Source organism: Aspergillus homomorphus (genome assembly GCF_003184865.1).
Source record: "Aspergillus homomorphus CBS 101889 unplaced genomic scaffold BO97scaffold_2, whole genome shotgun sequence".
In the NCBI taxonomy this organism is placed as follows: domain Eukaryota; kingdom Fungi; phylum Ascomycota; class Eurotiomycetes; order Eurotiales; family Aspergillaceae; genus Aspergillus; species Aspergillus homomorphus.
The window spans coordinates 1,075,332-1,092,573 of NW_020291888.1; the positions used below are offsets into that span (position 1 = coordinate 1,075,332).

The following is a 17,242-nucleotide window of genomic DNA, read 5'->3' on the forward strand; positions in this document are numbered from 1 at the left end:
GAGGAGAATGGAAGGATAAGTTAGGAAGTGATAAGTTGAAAAATAGATCTTTTTTTTTTCTTGGAGGGTAAGATAAAGACTGACTGATTGAAGATTATTGGAACGGAGGGAGGGGGAAGAGGCGAGGGAAATGGAGAAGAGAAAGAGAGAGAGAGAGAGAAAGAGTGAGTGAAGCGGAAGCCGCAGTGGCACCACTACGGTCAGGTATGGTAAAAGATCCAGTGAGGGTGGCTGCAAACAGAAGACAATGAGAGACAATCACTGACAATGGGAGGCGGTCAGGCACCCGAAGACGGACATATGACATTGTAAATTACCGGATAGCTCTGGAGGATAGTGAAATAATGATGCCTGAGGCAACAAGGAGGGGAGGCAGGAATTATCAGATGCTGCAGCCTGCATCTGAGGAATGCTTCCAGACAGCATTCTATCTGGACTTCAGATTAATCATTGATCACCACTGATCGTGCACTTTTCTTCTTCTCTGGCGAGACCAATTCTTCAATTTGCCATCCAACCTCAGGCCAGACAAATCGACCCGCACCCAAACAGGTTAGCGTATCCGTTTGCCCCTCGAAGGATGAGAAAAAAGAGAAAGAGGAAAGAAACGAAAGAAAAAAAAGACCCCACCAAACCTGGAGGGAAATCGGCGCCACTAAACCGAATATTAATCTTCACTTTTTCCCCTCTTCTTCCCTTCCCCTCTCTTTTCTCTCCTTCTTTTCCCCCTTCCAGCCCCGTCTCTTTCCCTTATACCCTCATCCCCCCCATCTCTTTCTATCTTCACCCTCCCTTCACCACTCAAAATGATTATCTACGAGGTATGCTGCTTGTCGTTCTGCTCTTTTTTTCGAAGACATCAACAGAAAAACAAACCACGTTTCGTCTTTCTGCCCTTTCAGCCCAATGCAGATGACAGCCGGCAGAACGCTTCAATGCGTACATGCTGCATGCAGGGCTCTGTCGGCCTGTTTTCTGTGTTTTAACAAACTTCTTTTACAACCTCATCGAACGTCTCACTAATGTATCAACCCTGCAAATAGGATCTTATCTCCGGAGACGAGATGGTCTCCGACACCTTCAACCTGAAGGTCGTCGACGGTGTTCTCTTCGAGTGCGACTGCAAGAAGTACATGAAGAGCACCAACGAGGACTTCCAGCTGGAGGGTGCCAACCCCTCCGCCGAGGGTGGTGATGAGGATGATGGAGGTGAGGGTGAGAAGGTCATGGTCCACGACATCGAGGACCAGTTCCGTCTCGTCTGGCTCAAGACCGAGGAGGGTCTTAAGCCCTCCAAGGATGCCTTCAAGGGTCACCTGAAGGGTACGTTTCTACCTGCTTTTGCCCCAACCAGTGCCTCAACTAACATCAATCACCACCACAACAGCCTACATGAAGAAGGTCCTCACCAAGCTCACCGAGACCGGTGCTTCCGCCGAGACCATCGCCGAGTTCAAGGCCGGTGCCCCCGGTGCCGTCAAGAAGATCCTGGCCAACTACGACAACTACGATGTCCTCATGGGCCAGTCCATGGACGGTGATGCTATGTATGTTGTCCTCTCGCCATTCAACCCCAGCCAGCCCACAAATACTAATATACTCACCAGGCACGTCCTCATCGACTTCCGTGAAGACGGTGTCACCCCCTACGCCACCCTCTGGAAGCACGGTCTCAAGGAGGTCAAGGTCTAAAGGAATCGATCGCAATCTACCTTTAAACTTTAAACAAAAAAAGAATAATATACCCCTTGAACGCCTCTACACCCTCCCGTTGTGCGAAGAATGTTGTCATGAACCTCAAAATCTGGACAGAAGAACGAAGGGGAACTATGCGCTTACAGCAAGAAGAGCCTCTCGATGTCCCTAATTTCCCCGCCTTGCAAAGCATAGAAAGGTCGCATTCATACTACCTTCTTACTTTTCCCCTACAATACCCGCGAGTGCCGGGGTTGGGGCTCAGCATTGATCTTGGTTCTTCTGTTAGACTTCCCTCTCGTTCTTTTGACTATAGTCACGCCTCATGAATCCCATAACTTACGTTTCTTGTTCTACACACCCTCTTACTCCACCCAAACCATTGGAAAGTAGTATTCCTGGTACATGAAAGTACCAACTCGAGAGTAAGTGCAGAGCACAGCATTATTTCGAGCCATTCGTACAAGTAATTACATCACTAGTTTAAGATCTATAAGAACCGCTCAAATCCAAAGGGATAAATACATACATCGACTGGTCTTATTAAGTAACCACAACTCTTATTCTTCAATACCCCGCCCACTCAGACCGATGATGCGTCTCCGACGCTGCACCAGAAGTAAATTCAGCTAAACCGCCCCTGCCACTGTCACTGCGATTACCGCCGTCGGTGCCCAGATCCCCGAAATCCAGGCCCGTGACCGGGTCGAGCTCCATCAGCTCGTCGGCGACAGGCAGATGCTGTCCGAAGACGGCGTCCCACTGGTCCCAGTCGAAGTTTAGATTGGGATCCACCATCGACGGCGGGGTGGGGACACCTGTCATGGTCTGCGTGGTGGGCGAGCCGGCGGCAGTATCGACTAGGAAGGCTGGTAGAGCTGGAGGTCCGGCGGGAGGAGGTACGCCCGTGGGTGCTGGGGGCTTCGATGATTGGTTGAAGGTGAAGGTTGTTGTCGGGTTGAGGTCTGGTGGGAGGAGGCGGTTTATGTTGGCAGGGGAGGGGGTTGAGGGGCTCGGGTGGGCGTTTGGCGATGGGGAAGAATGCTCCCTTGGGTGTTGCTGGTCAATGGGGGAGGTGGAAGATAAGGAAGGGCGGGGGTGTGGGTGAGGGCTGGTGGGTAACGTTTGATGGGTGTCTGGTTGGGATGGTGATCTTTGATCATAATGGTTAAATGGGGAAGGAAGTTGGTAGCGGAGGGAGCTGGGTCGAAGGGGAGATTCGGCCATATTATGGAATAGCTTGGAAGGCTGTCGTCGGGAGGCAGCTTCAGCTGAAGTCGAGTCAGGGGCAGAGGTATGATCATCAACATTGGGCGTCACACCCGCCTGGATTTGGGCCTGTTCGGACCACAGCCGATGGGGATCAAGTCCTGCTCGCTGCCAGGCCTGCTGGCGCAGCCTGCGGATCATATCCCATGCCTCGCGACCTCCATCTTTCAAGGGTCGTTGCGTCGAAATGCCGTCTTCACCCCCGACAACGCCTCCATCGGGACCGGTCATAGAGAAGATTCGATCAATGTAGGCCCGCGATTTAGGGGCCTCGAGACTATAAGGTCGTTCGTAGAGGTCAATGAGCATGATCATAGTGGCATGCATTGGCTGGTGATTGCCGGGCCAGCTCCATTGGAATGGCTGGAAGTCAGGGTCCGTTGCGAGAGAGACGAATTTCTCCATGAAGCCGTGACAATGGCGGAGAGCACTATTCCAGGTTAATGATTGCAAGCAACATGAGTTGAGTCTGAGCGTACCTTTGTCTTGCAGCCGGCCATATCCGGCTCTTTGCGTTCTTAAGGAAGGGCTGATAGGCAACACAGAATGCCTGGGACAGGGTTCGTCAGTATCTCTCCCCAAAGATCGGTAAACGTATTGACGAACCTTGTCGATGAAGAGTGAGAGCACGATTCTGGCCCATTTATGGAAAGACACAAGGACTGGAGAATGATATTGCTCCGGACAGCCGTTCGGGCCTTCTCCGGGAAGTTCAACATCATTGTTGCGGTTTTCAGCAAGTGAGGAGGTTGACCAAGACCGATTTGAGGGAACCGAAGAGACTTCAGTCGCTTCCGCCTCTGGGATACGAGAGATAATGGAATTCAAGTTTTGCTGCAGCTCAACCAGGGTCGACCTCAGCTCTTCCATATCCCGCCGTGTTAGCGGCTTGGTGCCTAACTGAATTTTTAATATTCGTCGAACAGCACCTGGAAACACTTGTTAGACTTTAGAGCCATTGATGGGTATAGAACAACACTTACGCGCCATCGTATACTTTCCTCGAGCCGCCAGATAGTATACGTTGACCATCGAGGGACCGCCACAAATGGTCGGATCGTCTGGAGTGTCTGGAAGTCTCAGACCAGTCATGACTAGTCGTTCATATTTTTCAGCCTCCGGAGTGCCGAGTAAGGTATCCTTCACCTCGCTACTGTCGCGCACATCCCAGTAATTCTCGTCACTGACTAAGGGAGGCAGTCCACTGGACATGGCAACCACGCCATCCATGTGGACGATATGCCACCATATGCGACGACGATATTCTGCTTCACAAGGGCCAATACCAAAATTTGCGGGGTCGCGATGCAAACCCATTGTTTGAGCGACTCTCATGGCGAGACTAACGAACAAACTACTCGTTAGGGGCTCTTCCTCTTTGGCAAGTATCGTCTGAACCAGAAGGTAAGCGGCCAGGCCTTGCAAGGACGGACTTCGAGGGAAAGAGATCTTAGTCAACCATCTGGTCACCTCATCGTTGTATGCCTTGGATAGCGTTGACCGTGAGGATGCGCCGAATTCAGCCTTGATGGTCCGTAAGGATATTGTGACGGATCCGCCATACCAGATGGCATAAAGCAACGGGATGAAAGATGGATCCGGGCAAGGGTCACCGGAGTAGCTGCTGGAGTCATACCAGTCCCAGAATGAGTAGTAAAGCTTGTGAATGGTTGGTGGATGAATCACTGGAGTGATAGCGTGGATTCCGGACATGAAACCTTTGTACAAGATGTGGCTCTGTCGCTTCGTCGGCATGTTCTCAAGCATCTCCGGCTCAACCACCTTGTCCTTGACAGAGGGCGATTCGCCTGATGGGAAGAGTACAGACTTTTGGAACTTTTCCCCGCCAGAGGCCTTGTCCGCTGCAAGCTCACCTAAGTCATCTGGCGCTGGCTTCCAATGGTGGTTAGGTGTAGCTTCAGTGGTTTCTGTTGTAGTATCCTCGACCGAAGTGTCGTTGGAGGCCCGCTCGTTGTGCGAGCGATTCTGGACCCTAAGTAACTGATTGAGCTCATTGATCTGCACGCCGGTTAGGAATAAACGCCACGGAGGTCAGTGAGGAGAATGAATCATACCTCATGAGAGATATAAGCCCAGTACGTTGTTCCCACATATCTGCACCACGGTAAGCCACAACACAGCCCAGCGCATCCGCGCGAACAAACATACCTCGACCGGCCCCCATCCTCCAAACTCAGATGGCCCAGATTCAGGCTCCCTACCGGATCTACCAAGTCCGTCGCATGACCTGCAGGAATTGGAAACTCATCACCACTCGAATCCGCAACGCGGCGCGGACTATCCGAGCGCGCTGAGTGCGAAGCCTTCGACGCCGCCGCGTTAGCCAAGCGGGGTTCCCCATTTGACGATTCCAAGCCCGCGTTCTGCAACAGCAAGAGCTTCTCCGAAGGATCCAGTGCCTGGCTATTAGTCTTGCTGAGCCGCTCAATCATCGAGGTGAGTTTGTCCAGCCGCGCTTCAATCCCCTGCGACCCGAGCCTCTGCTCCGACGAGCCTGATTGACTCAGATGGCCGTAAACCGATTGGAGATCATCAATGTCTTCCTCCTTTAGCTGTTGCGATGAGCCTCTCCTCCGCTTGACGCCGTGGCCGTCCTTCTCTTGCTCATTGCGCGCCTCCGCGTCCTTTGACGCTGATACATTGTAGATACACTCGGTTTCATTCTTGATGCAGTTGCCGCAAATCGGATGGACCTGAAGATGGAGACAAATGGTTTAGGTTCGTGTCTGCGTGAAGCAGGAGATATTGAGGAATGCATACCTTGTCGCATTTCACCTTTCGCCTCCGACAGGTATGACAGCTATAGCTGGCGCGATTGCGCGTGATCTGACGGGCCCCGAGCTTTCCAGCTCGCGGCGCAGCGGTGGAGGACGAGGAGGCGGATGCAGGTGTGTTATCGTAGCTAATATGGCGCAGCGAAGACTTGGAGCCGGGACTGGCCTGCCCTGGGTTGGACGTATTGCTGGGAGGTGGGCTGGTGTTCATGGTCCCTCGGTCGCAGTGGCAGGGTTCTGTGATCCATTGACAGGAAAGGAGGGATGATTCATGGGGGACGCTGCTGCGCTTGAGTGGATTTCTCAGTCCATTAGGGGTGACGTGAGATGATAATGCGAGACAATTGATTTGTGCAGCGAGGGAGCAAGAAGATTCGGTCGGAAATATGGAAGAGTGTCAGACGGCGGGGCCTGGATGGAAATGATGGACGATTGATGGCGTCCGGGGTAAAAAAGCGTTATCGGCAATCGCCGTCACCGCGGCCAATAACAGCCGCCTCATACCAAAGCCAGGTACACAGCACCATTTCTGGCTGATCGGTCACAATCACTGCTTCTCACTGCACATCCTACCTCTATATCTCAATATAGTTGAAGAATTTCCTAACACATGGACCATCTAAGGTTGGCATACTTTGTAAAGCATGTAGCATATCTATAACGAGATGATGGCCGAGCCCGCCGCCTCTTATCTTACGACACGGTCCAACCGGAACGTCGACTCCAATATCAACTTGGTATCATGAGATTAGCAAAGATGCTCTTCATATCTGAAAGCAACAGAACGCCTTTCGCCTATGCCCATGCAACCCAAAGCATATGTACCACATGAAAGACCCAAAGGTAGGGTAGGTCAGTCACCCTAGGCCTTGACCTTCTTCTTGTCCTTCTTCTTCTTTTCACTACCACTCGGCGTAGGAGGGCTGCCGCCACCCAAGCCACCCAAGCCACCCAAGCCGCCCATCATGTTCGCCAGATTCGCCATTCCGGGTATCTCAGGCATACCGGGCATGCCCTGCATGTTCTGCATCTCCGCCATTGCGTCCTGGAGCGGGTTATCGCTGACACCACCACCGCTATAAGCGGGGGAGTGGATCGGAAGGATCTTTCCGATTTTCCAACCGCGAGGGGCGGGGGGAGCGGCGGGTAGTTTCTCAGGCACCGGCAGCCCTCTGATTCTCAATCGGTAGGGCGATTCTTCGGTGGTTGGGTGAGCTTTAAGGTACTGAGCCACAAGGATGTATAGATGGTGCTCTAGAATACAGATTGTTAGCGCCGATGTTCGTCAACTGGTGTCATGCTTATGATTGATTAGGCCACTGGAGGTTTGAGCGTACTGTTCTTGATTTGCGGGTTGACCAATTGCCCACTCTCGTCCTTCAGCATCACGCGCACGCGACCCGGGTTGGCCCAATCTTTGGGATGCAGCTTCTCCGGCTCGAAGCCCACAGTCAAGCCCATCATTTGCACTGCGTCGACGATGTCTCGCGCCAATGGGTTCTCCACAGCCAGTTCAGCGCCGACCTTGCGGCCCTCAGCGCGGGACCGGGACTTGTCGAAGTATACAGGGTACAAACATTGATAGTGTTTAGGAATCTCGCGCGTAGGCTCCGGGGGAGGCCTTGTGGGCATCGAAGACGTGGAAATACCAGCAGGAGAAATGATGGAGTCGTTGGCGAAGCCCGTGGAGGGGCCATCGGAGGGCGCCACTTCCTCGGGGTCAGAGTCGTACACCTCCTCGACTCGGGCTGCTCGTGACATGATAAGGGATGTATGTGTATTCTTCGGGGGAAATGAGGACAGGGAAAGAGGGGAGGAAAAAAAGCTTCGAGGGAGCTGTGTTGGGTGGAGATGGTCTGTCTGGCTGGCTGGCCTTTCTGTGCGGAAGGGAAGTTTTAGTGGCTGACCACTGCGGAGCGGAGAGTCGCTCATCCACCGCCCGCCACAGAGCTATCTGCTGCACAAAGGCCTCAAAGCCATACCTACCACCCCCTAAAGCTCTTCAACAGCTACTCAACAGAAGCTCTATCAGGTTAGTAAAAAAAAAAGGCTTTTTTTTTTCCATATCACACGAGCAAAGGTATCGAGTATTATCCACCTCTAGATGTTAGCATAATTCTACCTCGGTAGCCTTTCCAATGCTCCGAGCTTATTCATTCATTGAGCAGCTTAAATTCCCACCAACTGGCCTGAGCTCCCAGCTACTCAGAAACGTTGTAGGTTGCTAATTGTAGCGACCGGTTACCTAAATCTCAGTGGATGGCAATGTTTTCTAATATCATACTTCAAAAAACATACTTGATTCAGTCTTACCAGTGATATTCCTTATACCCTTATCTCAAATACACCTACTTCAGCTCTGAACTTATCTCCAAGTATGCACCTGATGAATGTTCTGCCTTATCACTGAGTCACGGACTCGAAACGTGGTGCGATAATCTCATTCCCGGAGATCGGCCCCGTCGGCGGGGTCAGCCAACCACTTTCTCGGCTTCTCCAGATGCGATCGGCTTGCCGAGTTCACCCCCGCTCTTTTCCCCGCCTGGAGTATGTCTCTATTGTCTGCAAGACACACTTAAATACGAGGCTTGTTCCTGCGATCAAATATAAACTCATGTCGACGTTACACATACCCTTCATCCAATCAACTATTACAGTGATCTCGTGATTTCAGATCCGTTCATCATGACCCAAAAGGGTGCGCTATACCTTCGGAAACTATACTTTGTTCAACTATAGGTACAACTCAATACTAATACCAGAGCAGAGCCAGCTACTCAAAGCGCCGTTCTCCACCGAGACACCCACTTCATACCCAGAAAGGCCATTGGCGGCAAAGGCTGCTATATATTCCTCGAAGATGGGACCAAGTTTCTCGACTCGACCGGCGGGGCAGCGGTATCGTGTCTTGGCCATGGCCACGAGGAAGTCCAACATGCCATCATCAATCAAATGAGCCAGCTCTCCTACTGCCACTCAGCCTTTTTCGGCACAGAAGTGTCCGAGGAGCTAGGCCGGTTTCTGACCGAATCAACCGGCGGTAAACTGTCGAAACTATTCGTCGTAAGCTCAGGTACAAGCATACCACATCCTATCACATTCCCTCGCCCGAGCACTAACTCAACACCACCACCACCACCACACCAGGCTCCGAAGCAATCGAAGCAGCCCTCAAACTATCCCGCCAATACTTCCTGGAGCTCCCGACCCCGGAGCCCCAACGCACTCGCTTCATCGCACGCAAACCCTCCTACCACGGCGTAACCCTCGGCGCCCTCTCCGTAGGCGGACACACCAGCCGCAGAGCGCCCTTCGAGCCCATCCTCTCAGACAACACCTCGCACGTCTCCCCATGCTACCCGTACCGCGGCAAGGAGCCCAACGAGTCAGACGCAGAGTACGTCTCGCGCCTAGCTGCAGAACTAGACGCAGAGTTCCAGCGTGTGGGGCCGGACACCGTGTGCGCCTTCGTCATGGAAACCGTAGTGGGAGCTGTACGCAATCCTATCTCCCCATCCGCCCTCCCCCATTACCCCGCAACCCTCTAACCACAAGAGCCACATACACAGAGCCTCGCCGCCCTCCCTCCAGTCCCAGGCTACCTACGCGCCATCGAATCCGTCGTGCGCAAACACGGCGCCCTTCTCATCCTCGATGAAGTCATGAGCGGCATGGGCCGCACCGGCACGCTGCACGCCTGGGAGCCAGAGCACGTCGTGCCGGACCTACAAGCCATCGGCAAGGGCCTGGGCGGCGGCTACGCGGCTGTCTCGGGCCTCCTCATCCACGAGCGCGTCGTCGGCGTCCTCGATCGCGGCTCCGGCGTGTTTCGCCACGGCCAGACCTACCAGGGCCATCCTGTTGGCTGTGCGGCCGCGCTCGCGGTCCAGAAGGTCATCCACCGGGAGAATCTGCTGGGGAATGTGCGGGAAATGGGGGCGTATCTTGGAGAGACGCTTAGGAAGAGGATTGGCGGGTGTCCGTATGTTGGGGAGGTGAGGGGGAGGGGGTTGTTCTGGGGGGTGAGTTTTTCATTTACTCTCTTATATGGCAGCTAAACGCTGGGGGATGGGTAGAGGTTGTTGGATGCAGAGGCCTGGGGTATCGGCTGACTGATTCAGATCGAGTTTGTGAAGGATCGGACGACGAAGGAGCCCTTTCCCCTGGAAACCGGGGTGGCGGGGTTAATCCAGGAAACGGGGATGGATCCTCGGTTTGCTATCTCGTTGTATGCGGGCAATGGGACGGTCGATGGGGTCCGAGGGGATCATGTGTTGCTGGCGCCGCCGTATAATGTCACGAAGGAGGAGGTGGATTTGATAGTTCGGAAAGCTGGGGAGGTGATTGAGGCCGTTTTTGAGAGGCTGAAGGTCGAGGGGAAGAGATAAGTGTATGAGCTCATTTGGACGGCCTTTTCAGTGCTGGCTATGCTTGGGTGCTGGATACTACATGCTGCAATGCTGTTATCACAACTACGTCGATGTGCCTGAGCTAAGGCATCGTGAACTAGAGTGGGTTTCAATGGCATCATGATTCTCGCTAAGAAATACGTCTGGTCTGCTTCATTCAGGCCCGACCAAGAATTACATGTACGTACACATAAATTCTAGTATCTATGCCTTGGCCTCGATGGCGACCGCCTTGGACATCGCACTATCCTCCTTGGTCTCCCCGTTGGCGAAGGTGGCAGGGGCTGGTCCCTCCGTCCACATGTTCGCCACCGTTTCGACAGCCCTCTCGATGACCACCCGGATGCGATCCCGCAGAACCGCATTCGCACACTCCACGTCGAGGTTCTCCAGCCATACGTGCGCAACGTGCTTGTCGACCTTGATCTCGAGGCCGGGGAAAGGAATACCCAGTGCCTCCAGACGAGCCAGCTCCGCCTCCTCCAGCTCTTCCAGCTCTTCCTCATCCTCTTCCTCCTCGTCTTCTTGCTTGATGGGTGTTTGGCCATCAGCCTCGCTCTTAGTCTCAGTCTTCGCCGTACCGTTGGTGAGCCGGTTGAGCGGCAGTCGCGGCCGCTCGATGGCAACGATCTCCGATCCGAACTGTGCCTGGAGCATCATGAGGAGACGTCGGAACCGCTCTTCGGGTCCGAGGTGAGAGTGGGGGTTGGGCAGTCGGTCAACGTCATCGTGATGGTGGTGGTGATGGTGGTGGTGGTGGTTTTGCTTCGCGGATTCTGCGAGTTGGGTTAGCTTGCGAGCGCGGCTGCGGGTTCGGATCTCAACTTACGTTTCACAGATGCAGGGCTGCTTTCCACCGTCAGAAGCACGGCCATGACGGCGTCTGCGACTCCGTCGTTCATCATGTTTCCTTCCCACTCGAGCTCGAGCTCGCGGGTGCGAGGGTGGTAGCGCAGAAGCACGCAGCCCATGACCAGGTAGGTCTGCGCATCCTCCATAGGGATTTCCTCGTCTGCAGCCTCTTCTTTGACCTGTCGCTCTTCTGTGTCTGGTGTATCGTCTCCGCTCTCTTTCTTGATTTCTTTCTGTGGGGCGCCCACCTCTTCGATGGCACCGAATGTCCCCTCAAGGGCCCACTTGATCAGGTCGATGCTTGCGGAGCTTAATGTAAGGTGCTGCTTGCATGCGATGGTGGTCGTCGTTAAACCAGCGTACTCCCTGAGATCGTCAGGAGCCATCAATGACAAGTCGAACCCGTTCTGCACAAGTACTCCAGCCATCAAGTGGCCGTCGTCCTCCTCCGTTGGGGGCGCGACCTGGGCCAGCTTGCCCACGACCTTCGCGATCTTGTCCTTCTTGAAAGGAATGCGGACCTCATCGCAGTTGGCCGGCGTGTAGACTTTCACTTTGACTGTCTTCTCGGCGTTCAAACTGAGTAACTTGGACTTGAGACGCATCATCTGATGCTTCTCGCCGTGGACAAGGATCTAGCAGAATCAGTTAGCTCAGCATCAAATCTCGGTCCCGAAGTGTACATACCACAACCGGCGCAGAAACCTCCTCAATGAAGTTCCGGTTTTCAACACCATCCACATGAGCTGCGAAACTGATCTCGTCTACGGTACACCGGCGAGGAATCATGACCTTCTGCTCCTCGTCGCCGCCCGCGTTGCCCCGTCTCACCATGCCTGTCGCTGCTCTGGACATGACCGCAGGAATCTGTTCAGGCTCGTTCAAGATCTGTTTGGCCATCGTGCCTTCCACACTGTAACCCGTCATGACAACGCCGTTGCGTTCGTTGGGAGCCCATCGCTCCAGCAGCTCTCGGCTGGTTCCTGTCTGCAGCATACCTGGCGAGGCCAGCATGACACATCCTCCTACATCGTCGAAGCGCTCCAAGCTGCGCAGACTCCGGACGAATCTGAAATCCCAAGGTCCGGCACTGATGCTCTTATCCCCACTTGCCTCCGCCTCCGCCATACGCTGACGGAAGAGTCGCTTAATGTTATCGTTCATTGCACCTATATATGTCTGATACACGACCATACATCTTCGAGCTGTATTACCGATGTAGTAGATAGGGATCTTCTGCAGCTCGGGGTGTGTTTCCCAGTATTCTTCCAGGATGAGCAGTAGCTCCTGCGCACGGCCCAGAGCAAACACCGGCATCAAGACCCTACCTCCGCGATTCAGCACCCCGGTGATTGACTTCATCAGGGCGGCTTCACGTTCCAGACGCGGCGGGTTGGATGAGATACCGAATGTCGATTCGGTGATGAGTACATCAATCTTGACGCCCTTGGGTACCTCTGCAGGTATAAGATGGCGATCTTCCTCGCGGGAGTAATCACCTGTGAATAGGATGTTCAAGCCGGCGATTGAGATTAAGAACATGGCAGCGCCCAGGACATGACCGGCCGGGTAGGGTGTAACGCGGATACTGTTGATGGTGTGAGTTGTGTTGAAGTCGATCGTTTCAATCAAGGGAAGAGTAGACAAGTGGTCGTGTTCTGTGTACAAAGTCGTGCGCTGGTCCGACGACGAGGCCGTGTTGCTCACACGCACATTATCCTGGATGAGCCATTTGTAGATAGCTTTGGTCGCGTGTGTCATGAATACGCGGCCCTTGAAGTTGGTCTTGCTCAGTACATATGGCAATGCCGACGAGTGGTCAACGTGGAAACTAAGAGAAGAAGATAAATGTATCAGCCGAAAGTCCGGTGAAGTAACTAGCGCAACTGCAGCAAGGATACTGCTCGCGACACGAAATACAAGCACATGGCATGGAAGATAGCATCATATTTATTGAGTCTCATGTACATGAGCGGGGATGAAAGTGATAGCAGAGGGCATCGCCTTCAATGCCCGGGGCGCATAAGTTTATACATGGTGTTGCCCACAGGCCCGTCTAGGCATGACGATGGATGGGTGGCAGAAATGGCAAATGCAAAGGAGAGATTATCCCACATACTGGCTAATCAGTAGAATATCTACCGTACTGAGGTCGAACTCGTCAAAGAAAGGAAGAGCCGAGAAGCCTTCCTTTGCAGGATGCATACCAGCATCGAGCTATCATAATTGGCGAGTCAGCACGGCGCAAGAACAGGCATAAGATGTTAGCTTTCACCCACCATGACAGTCTTTCCCTTGTATTGGATGATATGACATGACCGTCCGACTTCATTGCCGCCTCCTAGACAGTAGAAGGCCAATTCGTCCGATGGGTCAACTGGTTCGTCATCGGTAGCGGCGTTCAACGCCGCTGCCTTGCGTTTGGTCGCCATAATTCGCAGTTCGGCCTTCAGGACGATGAGATATAGCAGATGTTAGGTCAGTGTTATTGTGCGCAATGCGCTATCCAATTGCTCGATTGTTGACGTCGAGCGATGATCTAGCTCCGACAGTTGGCACACTGCCTTTGTTCTCAATGGAGTCAGTCAGCGCGGGAACCACAGGCCATGACAGGCGCTGAAAGAAATGCTCTAGACGTTCAGCAATGGCCGGATGAGCACTGTTATAGTGTCGCCTGATCGTGATCTTCACAAGGTCCAATACTAACCCTGGCCCGTTTCCCGATAAGAAATGGTGCTATGGCGCGCGACAGGAGGATAGGGAAAAAGACGCGGTCGGCAACGGGCTGGCCGTAATTACCTCAACTAAGCGCGGTCTTAGCGCCACGTGATGAGCTTTCCGCCGCACCGGTTTGGGGAGCAAACCTCGACCGCAGAAAGCTCCCCTTCCCGTTTTTGAAGCATCATCGTTGGCTTCCCGTCGTCTCATCCACTGCGCATTCCCTCCACGCCTCCTATCGCACTCTGATCGGATCCCTTGTATGCTTTACGTGTTACTTTCGATGTCGTGAGATGGTTACAGTTGGCGGCGGTGGCGGTTTTCAGCACTCCGCTCAGGTTCTCTACACACAACGCGACGCATCCTATCAACGGCCATTAGACGTGACTGAGTTCGGTTTGAGTTCGAAGTGATTTATCAATTGTCGCAAATCTTTTCGCCATGGCGCAACCACCACCACCACCTCAGACCCAACACTATGCCCCGTCCTTCTCCCCTCCGGGTACCTCGCCGTCCCCAGGTGCTCCGTCGCCGAGACTGAATGGTGGTATTCCTCCGAAGCCACAACAACGCCTCTCTCCTCTCCCACAGTCACAGTCGCCTTACGCCTCTCCCAGCTTCGGCACCCTGCAGTTACCACCAAATCAATCCGCACCATACAATGCCAATAATATGAACGGCGTTGCGCCCCCACCAACTCCCGCTCCTCCGCCCTCAGGCACGATGGGTCCTCCGTCGAGACCGGTAGAGAAAGCCACGGACGCTGCTGAGTTGACTGACGTGTTGGCATCATCTGGAATTGATGTGCGTGAGGAAGAAGCCTTCCTGACCAGCAGCTATTCTGGGCCGGGCGTTCAAGCGCAACAACCCCCTCGACCTCAGCAACCTCCCCTTCCGCAACAACTTCACCATCAACCACCTCCTCCCCCCGCCGCAGCCAACACCTCATTTACTTCTCAAACATCGACAGCTGGCACCATTCCTTCCACCCCCAGCTTCGGTGACAATTCCCAATACAAGCCACCTACTACACAAGATTCGTACTACACGGAACCAGCCTCACAACCGCCGGCTCCTTTCAAAGATCCAAATGAACCGACGCGGGAGGATAGCGAAGCGGCCAGGCGTGCGCAGTATCATCTGCAGCATTCATTCCTTTTGACCAAGGTTTTGGAGCAAAAGTTGCAGAAGCGAGGGTTTGAGTTAGGTGTGCGCATACCGGCGGAGGGTCTATACCACCCGGTACCAGGTCGTCAACAGCCTATCGAGGTGACGGGACCGGATGGCTCGTCTATCATTCGTTCTGGACAGACCATCTTGAACCAAACAGGTGCTCCCCTGCTTGATATTCTCAGTCTCATGTCAATCGCCTGTGAGGAGCGCTTGCGCTCTGTTGTGGATTATGCCTCTACGTTAGCGAGAAGTCGCCGCGCACACTCCCACGGAGTGGTGCCCACTGAATGGAAGGATGTAGCTTCCGCGAAAAGTGCGATGAATGGCAGTGCAGAGGTTCCCAGCACCCCAGCCAAACGTAAGTTCATATACCCACTCTCGTCGACTCGAAACCACTAACAGTACTAGGTCCCAACCCATCTGATCCACAGAGCGCGAGATCTTTGTCTGATAGATGCCGAATCATCACGGAGAAGGACAATGCCAGTGAAGAGGCTCGGGCGGCGAAGCGAGCGAAGCGCAGCGCGAGTGCCATCCTTGGTGACGGTATGGTCAGCCGAGCAGAGAGCGTGGACATTCCTGGCTCTGGAGCCTCGACGCCAATTGCAGAGAAGGCACCCAGCCTTGACAAGAAGGGACTTACCAAGAAGGAGGCTAAGAAGTTGATGGACGCCAAAGCCAGCGAAGCCCACCAACATCAACAATCTGTGGAGACGGCACGATTGGCGACCAACAGCATGCTCTCCAGCCGTATGTTCGGCACAAAGAAATCATATTCTTGGTTGAATCGTGGACCCGCCGCGAGCAGTGGGTTTTCCACACCATCACGCGTCAACACGGCCACTCCTACTGCTGGGGGCAGTGAGAAAGCTGGTCGCTCGGGAGAACCGGCACCGGTACCTGCAAAACGACTGGGGACCTGGCGGGAGGACAAGGAGAAGGGCGCCGGCATCCAGCGTCGGGATCTTGTGCTAATGCTCGAGCTCGATGGGCGTGGGCCTCGTCACTTGCAGAAGGCTTACTCGAAGGACGTGAAGGAGGACCGAGCAGACTGAGAAGTTCATTTGTTACTGCGCAGGATCGTGGTCATTTGGCAAAGTAGGTAGACTCGGCGGCGTTTTGCCATTATGTTTCCTTCCGTCTGATGCATGAGCGTCTTGAGCTTCTTTTCGTTCTTTCTTTCTCATGGCGACGACCCGTTTCTTGTTCTTACCGTACATGTGACGTTCTCGTGACACTCTTACTACCCATGTCTCTTCTTAATGATGCTGATTTGCTTGCTAAATATGGGCTGCTAGCTTTCGGGGAATGAGTCAAGGAATGAAGAGGGGCGGGCAAGCCCCGAATGAATGAAAAGGATGGGAAACATTAAGCTTCCGTGTTGGATCATACTTCGTAGCGTACTACATTTAGTCTTATCACGATTGTATCCTCACATTCCCCGGAGATAATGGATGTGCGCTGGCCTCACAATGTACCTGAGGCATCCACCCACCCGCAACACTTAACCTCAGCTTACGGGCTTCTCCGGGGGATTTCCAGAGGCGGTTTAGGGCTCATAGCCCGCCGACTAACTCAGTCCGAGGTTCCCGCGGGCAAATCTACGAGTGTAATGATGCGCCGCCGCAGGAACGCCTCACCATTTTTAGGATGTTCGTTTTTCAGCTCACCCCATCATCTACTGGACTATACGATACCATACATCTTGCTCCGGGCATTCCTTCCAATCATCGTAATCTGTCTACTATAGTAACTTGACGTCTATAGGTACAGTACCAATAATACCGTAGGTAGGCTGAATCTGACAGTTGAATTCGCCAACCGACCAACCAACCAACTGCGCAACTCACCTACAGCACTACAGATACTTTCACTTCCCGATGCACCTTCATCTTTATAACGAGAACAAGAGGCAGAGTGAAGCGGGCAAGAGGCTCCACATACGGTGTACAGTACTTACGTAGCAAGATTGCAGATGCAGAGCGAAAGGTACAGTACATGTATAGTTACACGTACTCTCTCCACCGCCTCCAGCCACGAGCAGGGAGAAACTTCGGGCGAATGATGTCAGACGACGCAGGGACGGACGGAGATGGGGAGCAGAAAATCAACGATGATGGGCAACGGGCAAAAAGAGTGACCAGAGCGAACCGAAGCGGAGAGAGGGGAGGGGGAGAAAGTGGAGGGAGGGGGAAATTGGCTCCGGTTCCATCCATTGATTCCGATGTATACTCAGTAGTAGATCGTCCCTGTGAGCGGAGATTGGCACCGAGATGGGCAAGATGGATGTAAGTTACTGACTCGGGGAGGAAGAAGTTAGATTTGTTGTTT

The 17,242-nt window shown here is 53.5% G+C and overlaps 5 protein-coding genes across 5 annotated transcripts; 3 read left to right on the plus strand and 2 right to left on the minus strand.

The window, feature by feature from the left end:
• Positions 1-435: 435 nt before the first annotated feature.
• On the plus strand, positions 436-1,851 carry BO97DRAFT_402559 (translationally-controlled tumor protein). Its single transcript, XM_025694533.1, has 4 exons — positions 436-821; positions 1,044-1,323; positions 1,388-1,547; positions 1,608-1,851. Exons 1-4 carry the CDS (start codon positions 807-809, stop codon positions 1,690-1,692), a joined length of 540 nt encoding a protein of 179 aa, XP_025556147.1. The 5' UTR covers positions 436-806; the 3' UTR covers positions 1,693-1,851.
• Positions 1,852-2,262: 411 nt separating this feature from the next.
• Positions 2,263-7,633, minus strand: BO97DRAFT_382174 (uncharacterized protein; the record flags this gene model as incomplete). Its single annotated transcript, XM_025693281.1, has 9 exons — positions 7,097-7,633; positions 6,711-7,013; positions 5,746-5,975; positions 5,134-5,678; positions 5,040-5,079; positions 3,948-4,983; positions 3,571-3,893; positions 3,444-3,514; positions 2,263-3,394 (listed from the first exon to the last, which is right to left on the minus strand). The coding sequence occupies exons 1-9, from the start codon at positions 7,518-7,520 to the stop codon at positions 2,263-2,265; spliced, it is 4,104 nt and encodes a 1,367-aa protein (XP_025556148.1). The 5' UTR covers positions 7,521-7,633.
• Positions 7,634-8,381: 748 nt separating this feature from the next.
• Positions 8,382-10,275, plus strand: BO97DRAFT_360584 (aminotransferase, class III). The gene is made up of 5 exons (XM_025692365.1): positions 8,382-8,457; positions 8,527-8,832; positions 8,907-9,253; positions 9,329-9,781; positions 9,881-10,275. The coding sequence occupies exons 1-5, from the start codon at positions 8,445-8,447 to the stop codon at positions 10,145-10,147; spliced, it is 1,386 nt and encodes a 461-aa protein (XP_025556149.1). The 5' UTR covers positions 8,382-8,444; the 3' UTR covers positions 10,148-10,275.
• Positions 10,276-10,372: 97 nt separating this feature from the next.
• On the minus strand, positions 10,373-13,759 carry ysh1 (cleavage polyadenylation factor subunit YSH1; the record flags this gene model as incomplete). The annotated part of the gene is made up of 5 exons (XM_025700367.1): positions 13,300-13,759; positions 13,140-13,237; positions 11,708-12,851; positions 10,998-11,655; positions 10,373-10,944 (listed from the first exon to the last, which is right to left on the minus strand). Exons 1-5 carry the CDS (start codon positions 13,450-13,452, stop codon positions 10,373-10,375), a joined length of 2,625 nt encoding a protein of 874 aa, XP_025556150.1. The 5' UTR covers positions 13,453-13,759.
• Positions 13,760-13,927: 168 nt separating this feature from the next.
• BO97DRAFT_382183 (uncharacterized protein) lies at positions 13,928-16,291 on the plus strand. Its single transcript, XM_025693282.1, has 2 exons — positions 13,928-15,269; positions 15,320-16,291. Exons 1-2 carry the CDS (start codon positions 14,180-14,182, stop codon positions 15,964-15,966), a joined length of 1,737 nt encoding a protein of 578 aa, XP_025556151.1. The 5' UTR covers positions 13,928-14,179; the 3' UTR covers positions 15,967-16,291.
• The last annotated feature ends 951 nt before the right edge of the window (positions 16,292-17,242 follow it).

Bases quoted from the DNA above. Each gene is read 5' to 3' on its own strand.
- BO97DRAFT_402559 (XM_025694533.1), top strand. The intron at 1,324-1,387 runs GTACGTTTCTAC...CCACCACAACAG, and splicing joins CTTCAAGGGTCACCTGAAGG to CCTACATGAAGAAGGTCCTC. The intron at 1,548-1,607 runs GTATGTTGTCCT...TATACTCACCAG, and splicing joins TCCATGGACGGTGATGCTAT to GCACGTCCTCATCGACTTCC.
- BO97DRAFT_360584 (XM_025692365.1), top strand. The intron at 8,833-8,906 runs GTACAAGCATAC...CCACCACACCAG, and splicing joins ACTATTCGTCGTAAGCTCAG to GCTCCGAAGCAATCGAAGCA. The intron at 9,254-9,328 runs GTACGCAATCCT...CCACATACACAG, and splicing joins TGGAAACCGTAGTGGGAGCT to AGCCTCGCCGCCCTCCCTCC.
- BO97DRAFT_382183 (XM_025693282.1), top strand. From the start codon at position 14,180: ATGGCGCAACCACCACCACCACCTCAGACCCAACACTATGCCCCGTCC. The intron at 15,270-15,319 runs GTAAGTTCATAT...TAACAGTACTAG, and splicing joins TCCCAGCACCCCAGCCAAAC to GTCCCAACCCATCTGATCCA.